We start from the raw sequence: 19,427 nt of genomic DNA on the forward strand, positions 1-19,427 counted from the left end.
GTGACTTTTGTCCCTCTTTGCTTCGTTTGTACAGGTGAACTCACCAATCACTTACAGAAATGGCTGGGGGAATACAACCACACAATATAATTCATACAAGACAATGGAAGAGAGGAATCAAAGGCAGCCTCTGAAGAGATTAGAAGTTTCTCCCCAGAAAGGTCCTGAGAAGCTGGCATATGTATACAATGATTTCCGCTACAACAGGGGAAACCAAGTTGGATTCACTCCAAGGCATAGTGATAGGATGAGATCCAATGTTATTGTCCCACCAAGATATGCTCGCTCTGAGATTGTTGGTCATGGTAATCATGATTCTTCAATCAGAGAGCAAACTTATCAAACCCAGTTCCATAGAGCATCTTTTAATGACACAGTCTTTGACAGTGCTGCCACCAGCCCAACTGTATCTATGTACCCACAAGCTGGATTCAGTCGCAGTACGACCAACCTCTTAGAGAAAGAGAACTACCTGACTACAGGTAGTGCTGTGGGACAAGTCAGATCACCCATTGCTTCCCAAATTGGATTGCAGAACAGGGAGTTTCTGAAGTCCAGCTGGCAACAAAGTAACTTCAGAAGCGCACAGCCCATGAGGGAAACTCCCCAGACAGCTGCAGTGACCAGTGCTACTGCCGAAACAGGTGGGAAGAGGATGGCAATGACTGCTGCTGTGGCAGCAGCAGCAGCAGCAGAAAATGTTTCCTTACACATTGGAAAAGCAGGCTCCAGTGGATCTCAGCTAGGGTAAGTCTGACTCTAAATCTCCTCCAGTTCACAAATACCTGGAAGTTTTCATATGGATTTTGTACCCCACGTGTTTCCCAGTAAAAAAAAGAAATGATCCCAGTCCATCAGTTCACAAAGAATAAATGCATTTCTGGCCAGTTGCTCAACAGCTGACTCAATCTAAAATATTTCAGTGTGGAAGAGTCCATTTATGATTTCTTTTTGGACTCTTATTTGGATTAATGGAAGGAAAAATTATTATTATTACTATTATTGTTAACTATATATACTATAGTGCCAACAAGCCTCATGACTGGGGTCCCATTGTATTAGGCACTAGTCAAACATATAGGGAGACATGTTATTTGCCTTGAATAATTTACAGTCTAACTTGCAATAATATATTGACAGGCCTTGTGCTGTTGGGTAGATCAGATCATTTCAGCTCTGGTTCATTTGGCTGTTCTTCTATAGATTGTGTAATATTCTTCTGGTTATCAAGCGGTTCAGTTTACTATATTTCACATTCCTATTTCATGTTTATTGTACATGTAATTTAATTGTTCTGCTAGCACCAACGGTGCAATTAGAGAATTTCCTTTTTTTCCACAAGCGTGTAGCCTTCAAATTCCTTTTTACCAAAGCTTTATTTGCTTTCGTATTTTGTTGTTGTTTATGTTTGCTGCTCTATTTGATGGAGTTTTGCTATGGGGCTTGAACATTTCTGATCAGATAGCTACAGCATCATTTGTTTACGAGGAATTAAGTGTACAGACCATTAAGGTTGCAGTATCAGAGTAGAGCTTTGTTCTGTGTGTTTTCAGGTCAGGACAAGTTATCATACAGTAAAATGATTCCAGTCAAAATACAGCCTGTTTAAACAAAAATACTGAATTCCTGATGTGATTCTGATGCTCTTTTAAAGCAGGCAAGGTTAAGGGATTAAGCTGACTGAGGCTATGGGGCAGGCAGTGCTGACAACTGAATTTCTATATCTATCCTCTGACTAGGTATGAGGAAGTGACTGGGTGAACCTTAAAAGGTTTGGCTGTTCATTTCAGTTGGGATATGCATGCAAAAGTTCAGATTTTATTTGTACCTGAAAAGAAATATCTGAACCTTAGTTGCTTAGTGAAGTTGTCCTAAAAAAACTCTCAGGAAGAGCCTCTCTTATGGGCATTCCTTACTTCCTCTGTCCAGTTGGCCAGTTCTGAGAATGATCTGCCTTGAGGTGTTATGGCACTTCTGGTCCTAGTCAGAACCAGGAAGTACAGAAGCACAGGAAAATGAAACAGAATAAAAATTAGCCACGCTTTTTAAAAAAACAAAAAACTCAGAACAGGTGGGGGGGGGTGGGAGTTGGTTCAAGTTTTAGCTCAAGATTTAGGCCAGTTCTTCCTTTATCCAGGCCAGTTTATTTCTCCATTGTATGACTGTCAGTTGTGTCAAATGATGGATTTGATTCACCCTTCGTCAAGCTGCTTCAGCAGATACATTTATACCGGAGATAAGGTAGACACAAGTCCCATTGCTGCCCCCCATCAAAGGTCCTGCTGGGGGGAAGCAGCCATTCTCTGAGACTTCCCAGAAGATATGGTAAATCAGTGCATCTCCTGGGTACCCTGGTCCCATGCTCTCTCAGTCTGACTGTATTTACTATGTGAGCAGTGTCAGTTGGCTCCAGGTTCCCCAGCAGTGCACAGACTGGGGACATGTTTATATCATTTGGTCCCAACACCAGAGGAAATTTCTACTGCATAAGCCCACATCTTGGATTCTACAGGCAGAATGAATCAGGCCCTCATATTATATTTTCCTGTATAAGCTACTATTAACTGTTGAATGGTAATTTAAGTGGCTTTGTTTCTCCACTAAGGCCCTGATTCATGAAAGCACTTACATGCCTAAGTCCCATTGACTTAAGTATGTATTTAAAGTTAAACACGTGCTTAAGTGCTTTCCAGAATCATGACCTAACTCTGGACTTGAGTCAAACTAAACTCATTCAGGGGAAAGAGGAGTGCTTTACCCAGACACCAGTATATTTTTATAGAGAAGGGTTTTTTTATAAAATTAGAGGAGCAGCATAGAACAAAATACAGAAATGATTCACAATTAGACAACATGCGAGTGCGTTTTCAAGGCAGCACCCAAATGTAAATGCCAAAATCCAGTTAGCAAACAACTTGGCTTGTATCTCCCAAGGTAACAACACTTCAAGGGCCACAATTTAAAAACAAAAGAAAATCCTTTAGCTTTGTGCTGGAATAACTTTTGTGTTTGTAATTAATTGTGGGCACAAATACTAGAATTTAGATGTCAGACTATAAGGCTTGTTGGCAGAATTGCTGTTCACACCTGCCAGTGTGAGTCTGTATTCTGTTGTTGTGCCTATAAATGATTGTGACCATGTTCAAGTACAGAGGCAAAATTAGTGGCCAGATTGAAGCCCTCTTTGAAAGTGTGGCCATTAACAGCCAATTTTTTTCAGCCCAGCTTTTGCGGGTACTCTCTATTTTTGCCCCTGGCAAATCATGGGTACAAATAATTGTGGGAAGCCTATAGGCCACTTGAGTATCTAAATACCTATATGCTCCAAGTTCAGATGTTCAGGTGCCCTAAATTGCATTTTTGAATTACAGCCATATTATGAAAATCCAGCCTTAAATTTCCATAAGGACTTGGCATTTACTCAACGTATAAGAACCTGTATGATGGGTCATATTAGTTAGAGATTGGAAAAGACAAATAGTCAAGATATAGTCCCTGAAAAGAGATGTATCACTTGATAGTACACTTGATCTTAGACAAAAAGTAAAGAATAAATTATAATCATGTAAACTGTCTTGTAAATAATGAATTAAGAATAGATTCATTACAGGTGCTGGTGTATAACAACACACCTGCAGAACACAGGTATCTTATGTTCAGGCACCTACAAAAACTGTAATTACAAACTCTACAAATTCCCCCTTATTAAAAAAAAATCTCTAGATCTGAATAACATTTAAGTAGAGCAGGGATCGGCAACCTTTGGCACGCGGGAAGCAGCGGCCAGCACATCCCTCAGCCCCCGCCGCTTCCCGCAGCCCCCAGTAGCCTGGAGCGGCGAACTGCGGCCAGTGGGAGTCGCGATTGGCCAAACCTGCAGACACAGCAGGTAAACAAACCGGCCCGGCCCGCCAGGGTACTTACCCTGGCAGGTTGCGTGCCAAAGGTTGCCGATCCCTGAAGTAGAGTATTTTTTGCAGTTCATTCTATTCCATATTAACATGGTCCATCTACTCTTACAGACTGCACAGCATAATGTAGAATTAAGTATAAGAGATACCAGACACATTGTGCTCTCATGTACTCCATTGTAAATTGAGTAGTGTAACTACACTGAAGTTAAGGCAATAAACTGTGAGCATAAACTGATTTATTCTGGGTTTACATCAATGATACCAAAAACAAAATTTGGCCCTGCAAATGTCATTCTGTAATAGTAATTACCATAGAGGAAGAAGAATCAGACAGGTCTTTCTCTTCCAGTAAATGCTGGATAATTAAATGTCATGAGTCCAATTCTGTAGTCCTTTATTGACTCTTTGGGGTCTGATTGTGCACTAATTAAATAAATGAGAGTAGGATCAGGGCATTACTCATGTAAGGCAAAGAGAATGAAATCCTGCCTCCATGGAAGTTTATTGGAGTTTTGTTATTGACTTCAGTGGAGGCAGGATTTCACGCAGAGTAATCACTCCCCTTCCCCAAATATCTCTTAATCTAAGACATGAGTAAAAAGTTGAGCATTAAGCCTTAGCAAATTTCAGCATTTAGCCTTATAATAAAGCACACACTGTGTATTTTACAGCTGTGTGCAGGAAGTTATTTAAAACTTAAGAATTCAGTCGTACTCCAGTCTCTTTAAAGATTAACCGAGAGGATGTAGAATCATTAAACTTTTTATATATAAAATAAAAGCATTTAAAAACATTTACAGACTATTTAGTTAACACTGTGAATAAAGAGCACAAAGCATAGAGACACTTGTCCCTATCTTTTGGACATGCCAATAGGATGATGCACCAGAAAGACTCTCATATCAAAGGCTTAGAGTTCCTGGAGTGCTGCTGCCCTTTGATGTTACACAGCTGTTCAGAGAGCAGTTCCTTCTGGAGTCGTCATTCTAATTGTGCTGAGTGCCACTGTAAAATTCTCAGACAAAATGGTGTATCGCAGCTACTCTATATTCTGGTAATCAAGATAAAGTGGCAAGCCCTCATGGAGTAGTCTGGAAGAGATACAGGTATCTTGGAAGTTCATTTGCTTATTTACACTCTGCTTGCTCGTTTGTAATATGGTAGTTGTTCATCTGTGAAGGTTTTGGAGTTAGGACAGGATCAGAGCTTCAAATTCTGATTTTTAAAACGTTGACAAAATTTTGGGGTGTTTGAACTTTTGAATATGCCACACAATGGGTCACAAATAATGTATTCTACTGTCCTGTCAGATAAACTTCAGTGAAGTAAAAATCAGACTAAGCCTCAGATCTGTTATAATTAGCCTCATAACAATGTGAACATGAATGATGACTAGTGAAAAGACTGCAGTACACAACAACAGGATGGAGACTTTGGGGTATGACATGTGAATGCAGATATCAGCCACGAAGAAAGACTTTCAGTGAACCATATATTGCTCTAGATCACCTTGCAGAATTACACTGGCTTCAATGGGAGTTGTGTGTATTCATTTTGGGTAATACATTACCTTGTCTTTCTTGACTGATCTCAGTGCCATGGATTAGCTGTTCCTGATGTACATGTCCAGCTATCGGGCCTACTTTTATAGCAAAAAGGGTGGGAAAGTATGTACTTTTCTGGCTCACATTAAGGGGAGTAAGAGGAAGGAATGTGATTCAGTTTGATCAGTTCAGTGCGGTTCAGGTTCATTATGTATGATTTTGATCAATTGTAAGATCCTTACACCAATGTTGCAATTTAGAGTACCTCAGCAACTGCACTAAATTGCATCGGCGCCAGGGCCAGTCGTGAAAATCAAGGTGCTGTAACTGGCGCCAAGCACAGTTTGGTGCACAAGAGAAGCTAGTCCACGTTGTTGTTGTTTTTGCTCATAAGCTTGTTTCTATTTCTCCCTTCCACTTGACACCCTCATCCAGTTTCTCCTTCACTTCAGCTTTCATTTTTGTCCTATCCTTTTCAAAGGTGTTATTGATATGCCTAGCAGATGTCCATGTCCTACCAGAGCACACTCCTTGGCACCTCTCTGTTAAATAGATCAGTTCAAAACACTAATTCAGAGAAGAAGAGAAGACAGGAGATTGCATGATTCATAATAAATGACAACATAGTGGAGACCTCAGGACATAAGAGTGTAATTTCATTTGTGATATGGATGTCACAGTTGTTTTCCTTCTCTTTGCTGTTCTTGCAGTCATACTAATCACTTCTTCTGCCTTCTGATGAACCTCCAGCAGCGATAGATTATAATTTACAATTAGAGTTGGTCAGAAAAACTCTGATAAAACATTTTTCCATTGGAAACCTGCCTGGTTTCCTGCCACATCACTCACCTCACAGGCTGCGCGGAACACCAGAGCTCCCAGGGTCTGCAGCTCCGGGATAGCTCACTATTTGGACTGCCTTGGAGTCGGTGACCTCTAGGCTTCCAGACTCCTGTGGCAACTGGCTCTCTACTGTTATCTTGACAACAAGAGTCTGGTCAGTTTCACAGTGTTGTTCAGTGGTGGGCACAAGCAAATCTGGCAAGATTCATGTTAATTTCAGTCAGAAGCAACCAGGGCTTCCTGAGTCCTGGTTTCAGCTGCAAACCACCAGGTGAGCAACCAGGGATTCCAGTGATATATTTTGTTTTGGAAACACCATGCTTTGGTGTTGCCAAAATAAATTATTGCGGGATTTCAGTTCCATGAAAATTTTTGGTTTTTGCCCAAATTCAAAATGAATTTCTTTTCTGAAAACTCAAATTTTCATTGAACTGAAATTCTGGTACTGTCTTTCTGAAACAAAAGCAATTTTCAAGCCGCCGCCCTTCCCTCCCCCCCACCCCCCAAAACCCCACAAAGGCCAATGCAGCAGATGTTCCATGCATAGAGCAGCTGAGAAGGATAGGACATGGTGTGTATATGCCATCATAATGGCATTGCAGAGAAAAATAAACATCAGAGAACCCTGACAGTTACAAACAAACACACTTTCTAATTTGGCCTCCCGTGGGGCCCAATCCTTCATGGTGCTATGCACGTCCTAAGGTCAGTGGGAGCGGAGGTTGCTCTGCACCTCACAAGGAGGGGTACTTGAACTTCTGGTGTGGTTGTGTAATTCTGGCAGGATTTATCGTGTGCTGACCCACTTCATGTTAGAACAACTCCACCTGGCAGAATTTTTTCCAAAGCATGTGTTAGGCTGTTATGGACACCATGACCTTTCTCAACTCTCCTGTTACTGGGAGGAGCATCATAGTCTGTCTAAAGAGTGTTATGAATTGCCTGGTAAAAAAAAAACCACTGTCTGAATGCTGGTATTCTGCCATCTTGATTCACCATAACTTCCATGGCTATATATTCAGGAGTCCAGAAGGGGGGATGACTCTGGAGCTCGCAGTGAACACTCTGGACACTGAAAAGACATCCTCGTTACCCAGGATCCTTGCTGCAGTTAACTTTATACAGCATGAGTGCTTCCAGAAAGCAGAAGCCAGAAGGAAAGTGAGTAATTGTTTTCAACTTCATGCAAGGAATGTTCTGCATTTACTGTACTGTGTTGTCTGCCATTGAAAGAGAAAAGGACAGTTTAAGAAGCATCATGGGAAACGATAAATAACATTCTAAGCCAGACTCTGTGCTGCTGCAATTTACTCCAGCACCATTGAAGTCAATGGAGTAGCTCCAATTTACACTGGGAAAAAATCTGGCCCTCTATTTAGTATTACAAGCAGTTGTGCTTACCATACAATTAATATGTATTTTCTGTTTCTCTTCTCCCTTCTCCATTTTTTAAAAATTAGGGACAATTTCATTAAAATAGATGTTCCGTTACAGTGGAGATGACAGCATGATAAATACCTAGGTAGAAAGAAAATAGGGTACTTTCATTGTGCCAATGGAAATTAAAATGTGCTGTGGTGTTTGGACAGGAATATACGCTGTGGGATAATGTGAAAGAGCAAAATTATCTAAGGGTCTTTCTCATTTAAGTTGAGAAATGAGTTACCCGGTTATTTAGCACTACAATATCTGAGAGTTGGGCATATAAATAAAAAAATAAAAACCCACATAACCTGCTGAACCTAGCTCAGCAAATTGCATGTAAATATAGTAAAGTGAGTAGTGTGATTCCTCATTTGAGAAGAAAATGATCAATTATGAACCACTAATTCCAATATTTTTTAAAAGATATGTGCCCAGAGTTAGGCTCCTAAATTCATATTAAGGCATCTAAATAGTGGCTTCATTTTCAAAACTATTGAGCACCCAGGAGCGCCTAAATATGAACTTAAAAGCCTCACTTTAGACATGATTTTTAAAAAAGATCTTGGTCAAAATCTACATTTAGCAACTAAATGTCCATTTTAGATTCCTAAATCAGTACTTGGATCACTAAAACAGGTATTTGTGTGCCTAAATACAAATTTGGGCATCTAAGTTTGATCACCCAAGTTTGAAAACTAAGCTTTTTATGACTGTATCCTGTTTATAGTTGAGGTGATATGGACCTGAGCTGCAAAGTTAAGACCTAGATTTGTACAGTACTTTTTCAGGGTTTAGGAGTAGTGTTTGTATTGGATTGAGATTCACTTGCTCAGCAGATGGGCCTAACAAATCTTTATTAAGGCAAAACCCTCAGCAAGGGATTGTAGTAAGAATTATACTGGGTGATCTCAAATCTTGATAGCATAGGAAAGCCTAGATTCAGGAAGGTGGTCTTGCTGTTTTTAATGGCACGAAAGCCTGAAAAAAATACAAAATGTAGTATAGCTCACCTTCCTTCTAAATAACCCAAGTGTTTGTACACCCTCCCAAGACATACAAAGTAGAAACAGTAGTTATTTCATAGTTTATTGTTACTGCTCAGCATGCTGTCTTGTGAAGTCATTGTGTAGACTATTACATGTGCTGGGTTTGTCTGCTTTGTATAGTAATGTTTAATCACTCTTACTAGACTTTTTTAACCATTAGAATAGCAAATAGATAAGTGACACAGATTTCTTTATTTTAAAGAGCCCTATTAGGTTATTTTACATAAAGGCTGAATTAAATAGAAAACTATGTTAAATAGAAACATTTACTTACAATATAAGCAGTTTTATCTCTGTTGATTGTGAAACCACTTGTGTCATACAGTAAAAATGCTGATCATGGTGGACTGCTGAATGTTCCCCTAACAAATTCTTCTATCCTTGGATCAGCAGCTTTATCAGGAATATAGTGTCCCACAGTTTGGGGCGGGGGGGAGGAGGTGTAGACTGTATGCACACCATTCCTTCTAGTCCATGTTTTATGACATTTGGAACCCAGATACTGAGTATTTTGTGTGATCAGTTTTCATGGTATATTGGATGCTATGGAGTGCTTTCTTTATTACTATGATCTTGTGTAACTGTGGAGGTGTCTGTAGTAACTCCATAGGTAAGGCTGAGTTGAGTTTTGCACTTAAAGCAGAGAATCAATCTCTTTATTATATAAGAGAAATACAGTGTATCCGCCCCAAAATTACTGCAATTACTCTTTTTTTTTAATACAGAATGAATTTTCTGAGAATTTACAAGTAAATCTGTTAATTTGTTTAGGAATTAAAACGAATTAAAAATGGGTCCTTTAAAGAAAGTGAATATCTAGTATCAAACTTGTTTTTTCATTTCCCCAAAAATACTCAGTAACACAACAACACAGACTCTTCAAGCGTCCCATTAAGTTACAACTCACTGAAATATTGGGATATTTTGAATAGATGGATGGATGATAAGGATCAATGGTCATTTCCCCCCGTTATTCTTTATAACTAAAAGTTTCTCCTTCAGCAGAGACTGAAAGGTTAAAATGGCCTACAGAGAATACCACGAAGAACCTCCCTCTTTCAAAATGGCTGCTTTATCCAGTTGGTCTCAGTGGGACTCACATTACTGCTGACCTCAGCTGGTGGCCATTTTAAGAAAGGTATCTTCTCTCTCTCTCTTTCATTGTTCGCAGTGGTTCTGAGTGTCTCTACCTCCGCACAGCATAGGGGGCCACCGTGGGAGTTTTCCCTGAAGACAGCTGTGTCCTCAGTCCCATTGAGAACAAGGGGAGGTGGTAGCCATTTTGAAAGGGGCAGTTCTTTGTGACAAACTTTCAGTTATAGAAAATAATGGCAAAAAATTGCCATTAATCCTAACCATCTTTTCAAAAGCTGCCTTTTGCATCAAATGTACTAAACTGGTAGGCTGGGAGGAGGGGGGAAAGTAATGCGTGTGCATGCACAGAGAAATGAAGGGGGGGTGCAGGAGGCAGAAGTAAGCAGATATGTACATGGAGGATAATGCACAAAGGTGCAGGAGGGAGAGAGAAATTGGATGGGTGGAGGTTTGTGGTTCCGGGGGGTGGAAGAGGCAGGGGGAATTTGGAGGATCAGAGGGAGGGGGAAACAGGATGTACACTCTGGCTGTTTTGCATTGCTCTAGCTAAATAAAGCAGCTGTAAACCTATTTTAACTAGCCCCATATACTTTGGCTGCTATTTGCTGCTCCAGATTGAGGCAAAGCAGTCAAGAGTGTGTCAAAGAATCTGGTCATAAAAGTTAAAATTATTATCTTCATATAAAATATCAACCTTTTTTATATCTTCAAATCACTAGAAATATTACAGGGCAACATTCCCTTTGAGTTTCTGGTTTAGGGTTCATGTGTGAATTTTTTAAATTGAAAAATAAACAAGGAAATTCCTGAACCGCCTTAATTCTGCCCTGTTGCAGAACCAGCAATCTTCTCATATAGTTAAAACTCATAAGCTACGTTGAATTTTTTCCAGATTAATACTTATTATTTCCCCCCATTATGCTTCATAACTGAAAGTTTCTCCTTCTGCAGAAATCTTAATTCTGCTCTGAAATGACAACAATGCAAGAGCAACACAATAATGTTTAAAGCTTGTTAGTGTTTGTGGATCCTGCTTAAATTAAATGAGTTTCAAAGACTCATTTGACTTCCCCCCCACACCTTTTATAGTGTCAGTACAGGGCAGAGTTAAGGTTGATTGGGTGCCCTAAACTGTGCATTACCAAACCATAACGTGTTTGGATTTCCTTTAAATTTAATCTCTAAGTGTGAATTTCCTGGATTTCCTTGGTTTTGAGATAATTACAACAACCTTGTAATGTAGTCTACCCTAAATTACTGATATGTACTCTCAACCTTAACTCCATTTTAATGTAGTCTTTTTCTGGGAACATGTTATGTTGCTATGTATACTAATCTTATGTATGTATGGATTACTACTTGTTTGTTTAATTAAATGCCAGATGTTGAAGGGATTATATGGCTTAGTGTGTTGGGTACATGCTACAGAGCATCTTCCTACTTAGGTCCCAGCTCAAATACACTTAGGCTTCTGTTTTTCTGAGTTTATTCATTCAATTTTCTGGGTTTATTTTTAGCAGTTAGAGTTTTATGTAGATGTGAAAAAATCAGCACGTTTCTGGGTTTTCTCCTTGTGTATATTGTAATAAATAATGCATATTACATTATGGTAGTATATACTTAGGGCTTCGGATTTTAGATTTTAACTGATAAACACTGATAAAATGCCCCTGATTTTTTTAAAAAAAAATCTGTATTTATCCAATGAAAACCAGAAAAAACACGAGAAATGGTTACTTGGATTGAAGGGCTTGTCTACACAGAGCAGTAATACAGACTACAGGGGTGTGATTTCTCAAGCACACTAACATTAATTGGCTTGTATAGACCCTGCTGGTGTGCACTAAACATTCCTTGCTGTGCTTTAATGTAGTACTGTTTGAAGCAGAACAATGTTAAAGCGCACTAAGGAACATTACAAAGAGATTAGTCATTACAGTATATACTACTGTGTGTGTGTGTGTGTGTGTGTGTGTATATATATATATATATATAATATGTATATGTGTGTGTGTGTGTATATATATAAAAAATAACATATAATATTAAGTATACATTACTCTTTACGGCTTATATCCGGAGAGCCTCAAAACCCCCAGTGTTTGGACATCTACATACAACTCACAAATTGCTAAAAAATAAATCAAAAAATGAAATTAATAAACCCCCCCCAAAACAGAGCCCTGTATATACTGTGAAGAATAATCTCTTTGTAATGTGCTGATTATGCTTTTAATGTTGTTCTGTTTCAAACAGCACTGTATCAAAGCACACTCAGGAACCCTAGTGTACACCAGCACATGCTAGTGAGCTTTAGAAATCACACCCCCTATAGTCTGCATTACTGCTCTGTGTAGATGAGCCTTAGCTGCAAGCTACCATTTCCAGTGTTTATTAGACAAACACTGATTTGTTTTGTTTTTTTGTTTTTTTTTGGTAGTGGGGGGGTGTTTATCAGTTAAAAACAAAAATCAGAATCTCTAAATAAAATCTAGGTTAGCAGAGACCAAACCTTGTTCACTTCTTTGGTGTTCTTAATCTACTTTCTGCTGAACCAATATCTGCATTTTAAAAACTACCATCATAACTAGCGCCCTTATTTTCAGTCTTGGCAGAGTCTCAAAATGGGTTGTGAAGGACAGTTCCAGCAGACCAGAGCTTGAGGAGCATTTGTGTGGCATCATGAAGGAAGCTTGTGTTGCTGCTTCTTGTGTTGTACTTGTGTGGGTTAACAAAAGAGTTCAGCCTCCAGGTCTGGAAGCTTGACTGTGGGGCCTTTTACCTTTCCCTGGTCCATTCATGCATCCAGGTAGAGTTCCTCTGGATGGTGTCCACTGATTCCTTGGATTCCTTCTCAAAGCAGTGGATGTAGTCTGGGGTTCTCTACTTGGTGTCCCTTTCAGGTGCCCTTGTTTTAACCCTTCCACCTGCACCTGTCCCCTATTTTTATTCTTTGTCCCCTGTAATCTGTTACGTCCTGTGGCCCCTTCTTCATCTGAGAGCATGGCCATCTGTTGTTTGGTGGATATAAATAGGCCAGTAGCTTTCATGCGCTCTAGAGTCACTGACAATTACAAAAAGAAAGCCAGTAAAAATGTTTAAAGAAAAACAACAAAACTAAAAAAGCAATGTCAAAAGGTCATGTCAGTTTTGTAACAGTAAGCAAATAGTCCTTCAGTGTTTGTGCTCTACTTATCTTGAGAGATGGCTGTTTCTCTAGTTCACTCTATGAGAATCAGAGTGCTGAAAGCATAGGGAATCAAGTCAGTAGTGTATTAGCAGGAAATTTTACCTTTTATGCAGCTGAGTCAAAGCAGAGGCAGGCATGTGGAGTACTTTGAAAGGACATGAAGATAACAGGAGGCTTTGTTGCATTTCATTTCTTCCTGATCTCAGCAGCTGCCGGTTAGATTAAATTCTTTTTATCATACGGCTCCATGCTACCCATCATAGTTATATCATGTTTCTAAGTCTTGTATGTACAATCCTTGCTACACAAGGATGAGTTTGTCCAGAAGACCCTATTGCATTATGGGATATTGGATTAAACCATTCCTAACTGCTTGACTGCAAGACCTGCTGCATAAGAAACTTGTTCCTAAAGAAGCCACAACTCATTTACACCACATCTTGGGATAACTGGGATACTGAGAGTTGCCACAGCATATAATCCCTGAAAAATATTTTATTTCCCTACTGCTGCTGTGATATAAAATGCTCTTTTTATTTTGCATTCTTCTTGGGTCAGATCCTCACTATCTGGTCTTCTAAAAAGAGATTGAAGAGATATCTCTTCTATAGGTACTGCAGTGACTTAAGAATTGTCTAGATTTATTTATTTTATAATTGTGTGTACTCTGAGGCTTTGTTTTATGTTTTTATTAAATTCTTGTATAGTGTGCTACTGCTAAGAAGTGCCCAGTAAGTAAAATAGGTTATTTATTATGCCTTCAGCCCATGCAGCAGGGGACAACAAGGAAAGCTGCAGGCTGGCTAGCATGGGGAAATAATAATTTTGAACTTCTGTAGCACCTTCCATCCACGACGCTCAAAGCACTTTACAAATATTATTGCATTAAATCTAAGGACAACCTTGTGAGGTGCAGAATTATCATCATCCCCATTTTATAGATGTAGAAGCTAAGGCACAAAGAGGTTAAATGACTTACATGAGGTTGCACAAGACTGTGGCATATTTGGGAACGGAACCCTGCTCTCTTTAATTCCAGCCCCACGCTTCAAACTATGCTACCTCCCTTAGCTGTGGATTTTGACTGTGACTTATACAGAAGCCCTAAGATAATGGGTTCCATACCAAAATTTATAATTAGAGCTGAGCAAACTCTTTTATTTGGGGGAAGGGAATAGCACATTTGAAAAATGCAATTTTGGGGTAACTGAAACCATTCACATTTGATGAATAATTTAGGCTAGATACAAAATGAGGGGGAGGGAAATTTTAAAAAGCCAAAAACATTTTCAAAACAAAGTGTTTTGACATTTCTTTTCTAAACGACCTATTTGGTTTTGAAATGTCGTTTCATTAGATCCAAACAAAAAAAATTTGGTTTTTCATTTCAATAGGAAAACCTGAAAAAAAATTACTTTCCGTTAAAAACTAACCAATTTTTTTTCAGCTTTTCAGTTCCGCCACTGAACCAAAAACTTAGTTATTCACTCAGCTCTAGTTACAGTCCTGGCCGGTTCACTGCCCTAACTTTTAACAATCAGAGCTTCAAATCATTCAGCCTACTGTTAGACCTAAGCAAATGAAAAAGCTCACAGAAGCTATATTTGAGAAGGCATTTTTTTCCCCTGTAGCTAAACAATGAAAACACTTCTCTTTGGTTTCCTTTCCCAGGTTTATTTACTTGGTGGCATTCCCAAGCTTCTACAGCTTCTGAAAACGCAGAATGAGGAAGTTTTGCGGGTGACATGTGGAGCTTTGAGGAACTTGGTGTATGAGGACAATGACAACAAACTAGAAGTGTGTGAGCGGAACGGGATCCCAGTCCTGCTCCGTGTACTCAGACAAACCAAGGATGTGGAAACTAAAAAGCAGATAACAGGTAATACTTGCAGATTATTTGCATGCACGTTTGCAGTGCTCTACATAGTGCACAGGCTTGCTGTAATATGTGTTTGTTTATTTAGCTGGATGATTGATGGGTCAAACATAACCGGGAGAGGAACAAGGATTTAAAGGGACATTGTCGGCTAGATAGGGCTCCTGTCCTCAGCCAAACCCTTAAGTCTTGATTCAAGGCCAGTTTGTTCTCCTAGGGAGTAATAGCCACATAGGAGCCAGGAAACTGCAATTTCCCTTCTCTAATCTTCTGACTCCTTACATTGGAGGGGCACAATGGCCTACAACTCCAGAGAAGAAAGTCGGGGGCCCTTTCAGACGCATGTTGCTCTGAGAAATCCACTAGGGTCAGAGGGCCGCTGGTACCAACACCATGTATCTCTGCAGCAGCTCTGGCCCCCTGCACCTCTGCCCTGACCTCCTGACAGCTTGACTCCAGTTTGTGAGAAAATTTAAGTCATAATTTCACACAGAGAAATAGATCACTCTGTGAGCGCTGCCTGTTGGCTCTGCAGCACCCAGTCAATGGACAAATGCTCTCCCCAATACTTCTCTATGGCAGTTGTGTACAAACTAGAAAATAAGCAATCAGGGAGCCATGTTAATGATCTTTAATGCACAAAGGAAAAACTTGTCTGTGTTCTTTCACAAATGGAGAAAGACAAAATGGGGAGACAGAAGGGATTTTATGTTAAGATATTTTTACTCTCAAACAAGAGGAAAGTAAAAATATTGAATTGAATAGAAAAGCTATTAAATTAATAGCACTTGAAGATGTCTTTTTAAGTGTTTGAAATATTGTGCTTCCTAAGGACTGGAAATGAATCCTCGTGTTATCACCTGTCTTGGCCCCGCAGTGCAGCCACGGCACCATTAAAATGCATGAAGTTCCTTACATGCAGCAACTGCAAAATCAGGTCCCTCAGGTCTTTTCATATGCAGCATGTTCTCTCTGTGTATAGTGGTGCATTTACACTGGGAATGTTCACTCTTTCCATCACCATTGGTCCAATCCCAGCGTGAGAAGACCTGGTGGTAAAAATGCCTGTGCCATGTGGATACTGGTAGTTCCATCATTCCTGTCATCAAAGGAGCTGCACTAGTGCTAGGGCAAAGGCAAGAGAAGTGGTAGTGTAGGCCAAGATATTTGTGACTATTACTCTGTTTTAACTTCTCAATATAAAATTCAGATTCAGCAATTTTGCAGTTACAGCTACCACTGAACATGAGTGTTGATATTAATGAGTTGGAGAATATCTATCTGGAAAATGTTTAAGTACTAATATGCAGTGTGTGGCAGTTTGCATAAAGCAGGATGTTCTCAACTCCCATAGACTGTTTTATTCTGAACCCAGATGGGCAGGGCCGGCGCAACCCATTAGGCGACCTAGGCGGTCGCCAGCGCTACAATTTGGGGGGTGGCGACCGCGGCGGTATTTTGGCGGAGGGACCTTCCGCCGCCTCTGTGGGGGGTGGCATTTCGGGGCAGGATCTTCTGCAGCCTAGGGCGGCAGAAAAGCTGGTGGCGCTCCTGCAGATGGGGCAGCCCTCTCACATCAATTTCATTGAGTGGGTGATGCTTCCAGTTTGAGGTTCACCCACTAGTTTTGTGACTTCAACTGTGAATGCCATTGGCCTCCTCTGAGGGCTAATGGAATATCATCATGACTGTGTAACGTAATCACAGTGGCAATATACTTTAAGGGGGAGGTCTTAGTGTAGAATCCCATGCCAGAGGTTCCCACCTTTTAACATGACACCCCAGTCTGTTTTTCACACCATATCTTATATTAATTACTTGTTAATTTATGACTGCAAATTAGTCAATGGGAAAAATCCCCAGAGTTATTCCTATAATTATCCTGCCGTCAGAGCTATGTGAATGTCTTGTTAACTTGTCATAGTTCAGGAAAGTTTTGGAGCTTGGCAGTGCCAGACTTAACTCCTGTAAAAGTGAGAGACTTACATCCTAGAGTCTCTCATAGCCTAGAGCCTATGATTTTCCTTAATGATGTTGTAATCTCTGTATAAGACCAGGGCAGGAAAGAAACACATAGGAAGCACAGCACCAGAGTTCTGTATCTGAGGGAAAGAATGTAAACTTGAGGAAACTGCTAGCCTTTAAAGAGTATTAGTTAGCTATTCCCTCTGTGAAGAGGGTCAAGAAGTCTTTGGTCAAAAATTCTGTGTGTGATATTTATTCTCCACCAAATGACAGAAAGATTATCTAATTTTCATATACATGAGAGCAGTGCATCCTGACCTTAGAAGCTTAACTTCAAGGTCACTGATTAGTTAGTGGCAGGACTGTTAATGTAGATTTAATTGGGTAAAACTAAGCCAGTTCTGACAAGACTAAAATTTATCTCTCAGTTCCTAATATGCTGGGAGACTACCTCCAGTCACACACACACACACACACACACACAAAACAGGGCAATGGAGTTCCCCTAAAGAAGAGTGACTCCAACTATATGCCTCTGGAGTATGTAGCCTATAGGTATTGGCTAGGTAAGGCATAGATATAAGGTAATATATAGGTATAAATTAAGACTGTCCAGGGCCCCAAGTCTGTAAGACAATAGCTTAGCATAAGGCCTATAAAGCCTTAGCAGAAGTGACCCTAAGTCACAAGGTATCATAAGATAAACAACTATGATTAGATGGCTGAAAGGTAACTGCAAAATATCAGTTGATGCTAGTTTAGATATTTTAAGATAAGAACATCAGTAGATGTTCAGCATGAAAAGTGCCATGGCAACCAATTGACATATATGCTAATAAGATTAAAGCAATTAATGTACTAACCTATCAGAAGACAGCACCCCAACGTTATCACGGTAGGAAGTTTAGATATGCACAGAGGAGGCCAGGCATCCTTATGAATATTCATGGTGGCCACAGAACTGTATATCAGGGCCGACTACGGCCTACGCCATTGGGATCTTAGAATGCCAGGGATAGGATAACCACTATTTTAGACTGCCTGTCTCACCAGTTTTAGGGTCTTTGCTAGGGATGGTGTGAATGTATGGAGTATCAGATGCTAGACATAGTGACTGTCTTGTATTATCTCTATCTACTTTGCTGGGTTGGCGTGTTTGTACTTTTGCTAACTGTACTAATAAAAATATTACAAGGATAGCAAAGTATGACGGGGACGCTCACCTCTCATGAGTGCCTCCTGTCAGCTGGGTGTGATGCTGCAAGCTCTCCTTCCCCAGGTGCACGCTGTTGGTTGTTGACCTTACTAGGTGGGTCTTCAGTGGCACAGCCCTCCAGCCAAGTCACACAGTCTAAAATGAAAGCTCCCCTTCGGGGGTAGCAAAGAGGTCTGCCCTCACCAGGGTCTTCGGTCCTGTTAATGCCTGCCCTTCCCTTGAATATCATACAAGAAGATCGGGAGGACCTTGAAAACTGGAGAAATAGAAATGAGATGAAATTTAATACTGCAAAGTGTAAGGTCATGAATTTAGGGACTAACAACAAGATTTTTTTTCTATAACCTGGGAACATATCAGTTGGAAGTGACAGAGGAGAAGAAAGATTGGGTGTATTGGTTGATCACAGGATGACTATGAGCCACCAATGTGATGCGGCCATGAAAAAGGCTAATGCGGTCCTAGGATGCATCAGCCGAAGTATTTCCAGTAGAGACAGGGAAGTGTTAGTACCATTATACAAGGCAGTGGTGAGACCTCATCTGGAATACTGTATGAGTTCTGATCTCCCATGTTTAAGAAAGATGAATTCATACTGGAGCAGGTGCAGAGAAGGGCTACTAGGATGATCCGAGGAATGGAAAACCTACATTATGAGAGGAGACTCCAGGAGCTTGGCTTGTTTAGCCTAACCAAAGGAAGGCTGGGGGGAGATATGATTGCTCTCTATAAATACATTAGAAGGATAAACACCAGGAAGAGAAGGGAGTTATTTAAGCTAAGCACCAATGTTGACACCAGAACAAATGGATCTAAACTGGCCATCAACAAGTTTAGGCTTGACATTAGATGAAGATCTCTAACCATCAGAGGAGTGAAGTTCTGGAACAGCCTTCCAAAGGAAGCAGTCGGGGCAAAAAACCTAAGTGGCTTCAAGACTGAGCTTGATAAGTTTATGGAGGGGATGTTATGATGAGACTGCCTGCAATGGCATGTGGCAGATCTGTGCCTCCTATTAGCAAATACCCCAATGACAAGAGATGGAGCACTAGATGGGGAGGGCTCTGAGTTACTACAGAGAATTCTTCTCCAGGTGTCCGGCTGGTGGGTCTTGCCAACATGCTCAGGGTTTAACTGATCGCCATATTTGGGGCTGGGAAGGAATTTTTCCCCAGGTCAGATTGGCAAGACCCGGGGGGGGGGGGGGGGAGTTCGTCTTCCTCTGCAGCATGGGGCATGGGTTGCTTGCAGGTTTAAACTAGAGTAAATGGGGGATTCTCTGTCATTTGAAGTCTTTAAACCATGATTTGAGG

At 40.4% G+C, this 19,427-nt stretch overlaps 1 protein-coding gene across 1 annotated transcript in view; it reads left to right on the plus strand.

The window, feature by feature from the left end:
* The window catches only part of PKP2 (plakophilin 2), a 67,266-nt gene that overhangs the window by 17,110 nt on the left and 30,729 nt on the right, over positions 1-19,427 (plus strand). The window contains exons 3-5 of the mRNA XM_026657577.2: positions 35-747; positions 7,324-7,462; positions 14,729-14,936. Coding sequence (XP_026513362.1) covers positions 35-747; positions 7,324-7,462; positions 14,729-14,936 — 1,060 coding nt within the window. The remainder of the gene's footprint in view (positions 1-34; positions 748-7,323; positions 7,463-14,728; positions 14,937-19,427) is intronic.

Source organism: Terrapene carolina, unplaced genomic scaffold (assembly GCF_002925995.2).
Source record: "Terrapene carolina triunguis isolate 2854851 unplaced genomic scaffold, T_m_triunguis-2.0 Scaffold247, whole genome shotgun sequence".
In the NCBI taxonomy this organism is placed as follows: domain Eukaryota; kingdom Metazoa; phylum Chordata; order Testudines; family Emydidae; genus Terrapene; species Terrapene triunguis.